The 2,225-nt window shown below is 62.2% G+C and overlaps 1 protein-coding gene across 1 annotated transcript in view; it reads right to left on the bottom strand.

Annotated features, from left to right (window-relative positions):
* LOC104124941 (tubulin alpha-8 chain) overlaps positions 1–2,225 on the bottom strand; it is a gene marked incomplete at its 5' end in the record, with an annotated part of 7,099 nt that continues 4,874 nt past the window's right edge. Inside the window, 2 exons of the mRNA XM_009637365.2 lie at positions 1–1,156; positions 2,038–2,186. Of these exons, the coding sequence (XP_009635660.1) occupies positions 185–1,156; positions 2,038–2,186 (1,121 nt within the window). The remainder of the gene's footprint in view (positions 1,157–2,037; positions 2,187–2,225) is intronic.

The raw sequence follows: 2,225 nt of genomic DNA on the forward strand, positions 1-2,225 counted from the left end.
TTCACAGACATGATACAGACACATGGAAAACCGACAGGAGCACATCGGAGAGCACGAGCCCAGCCAGAGCGGTGCGGCCTCCAGCCGGGCCCTGGGGCTGAAGCCCACCCAGTGCACAAGGAAGCCGAAGTGTTTGAAGCGGACATTTTGTGGACATGCTACAGCAACAGAAGGAACCCAGCGCTCAGTATTCCTCCCCTTCCTCCTCGCCCTCCCCTTCCACCGAATCCACCCCCACCTCCTCGTAATCCTTCTCCAGGGCGGCCATGTCCTCCCGTGCCTCTGAGAACTCCCCCTCCTCCATGCCCTCCCCCACGTACCAGTGCACGAACGCCCGCTTGGCGGACATCAGGTCAAACTGGGGGTCGAGGCGGGGGCGGGGGGCGGCCGTGTTGCTCAGCATGCAGACGGCGCGCTGCACCTTGGCCAGGTCCCCCCCGGGCACCACCGTGGGCGGCTGGTAGTTGATGCCCACCTTGAAACCAGTGGGGCACCAGTCCACAAACTGGATGCTGCGCTTGGTCTTGATGGGGGCGATGGCGGCGTTGACATCCTTGGGCACCACGTCCCCGCGGTACAGCAGGCAGCACGCCATGTACTTGCCGTGCCGCGGGTCGCACTTCACCATCTGGTTGGCCGGCTCGAAGCAGGCGTTGGTGATCTCCGCCACCGAGAGCTGCTCGTGGTAAGCCTTCTCGGCAGAGATGACGGGGGCGTAGGTGGCCAGCGGGAAGTGGATGCGGGGGTACGGCACCAGGTTGGTCTGGAACTCCGTCAGGTCGACATTCAGAGCCCCGTCAAAGCGCAGCGAGGCCGTGATGGAGGACACGATCTGGCCGATCAGCCTATTGAGGTTGGTGTAGGTGGGCCTCTCGATGTCCAGGTTGCGGCGGCAGATGTCATAGATGGCCTCGTTGTCCACCATGAAGGCGCAGTCGGAGTGCTCCAGGGTGGTGTGGGTGGTGAGGATGGAGTTGTAGGGCTCCACCACGGCCGTGGAGACCTGTGGGGCTGGGTAGATGGAGAACTCCAGCTTGGACTTCTTGCCATAGTCGACAGAGAGGCGCTCCATGAGCAGGGAGGTGAAGCCAGAGCCGGTGCCACCCCCAAAGCTGTGGAAGACCAGGAAGCCCTGCAGCCCTGTGCACTGGTCAGCCTGGAAGAAGGGAAGACAAAACAAGACCAATCCATCAGTAATTCTGTATTTAAGCTGCTACAAAGTTGCCCAAGAAGGCAAATATTCTCAGGCCTTTGGGGACTCTTGTTTTGGGGACACAGGCAGGGGCAGGCACCCGCTCTGCTCCAGCCACAGCACCCCGTGCATCAACATGACTGGCCCATGGGAAAGGGGCCCCTTGGCACAGGGATTGGGGGACACTTGGCTCCTTCCTGCTGCAGGAGCCAGCCCTTGCAGCACCTGTGCCCAGCACCACCCTGGGGGGCTGCTTTGGGGAAGGGGAAACCCACAGGGCTTTACAGGAGCATGTTATGGCACCCAGAGCCGCCCTCCTGGGCATGGCCTGGGCAGGAGGCTGGCAGCCATCGAGGTCTGCTGGGCACCCACACTCCCCTCCCAGGGCATGAGCTACCCCAGACTTGGCACAGCTGCTCATAAGCACTTGGTCAAGCAGGATCAGAGCCCAGAACAAGGAGAAACCTCACATGACCCTAAAAAAGGGATAAAATCAGGTTTTCCCAAGGACAGAAATGAGCCAGCCTCCCGCCAAGCACCATCTTGCCCCAGGCACTCTCTGCCCTCGGGGTGCACCATCCTGGGCTTGCCACTGTGGGGGGTTTGTAGGGTACTGAGGAAGGGGACTCAGCCCATGGGGAGGGGCTGATCCTGATCTCCACTCACAGGATCCCAACACCACAGGGAGCCCCAAGCTGGTGCAGGGTGTCAAGGACCACAAAATACACCTGGACCCTGGAGGCACAGCCCAGCTCTCCACTGCTGTCCAGGCTCCACCAGAGGGGTCCCCTTTTCCCACCAGCTGTGGGGGTGCTAGCCCCCCCCCCCCACTGGTTTGTACCCACCAGCTTGCGGATGCGGTCGAGGACCAGGTCGATGATCTCCTTCCCGATGGTGTAGTGCCCACGGGCGTAGTTGTTGGCCGCATCCTCCTTGCCCGTGATCAGCTGCTCGGGGTGGAAGAGCTGCCGGTACGTCCCCGTGCGCACCTCGTCTGCGGGGAGAGCCCACCCCCCCCGGTAGCGCCCCGTGG

The sequence above is a fragment of the Egretta garzetta genome, unplaced genomic scaffold (genome assembly GCF_000687185.1).
Source record: "Egretta garzetta isolate BGI_Z169 unplaced genomic scaffold, ASM68718v1 scaffold1500, whole genome shotgun sequence".
NCBI classification, from domain to species: domain Eukaryota; kingdom Metazoa; phylum Chordata; class Aves; order Pelecaniformes; family Ardeidae; genus Egretta; species Egretta garzetta.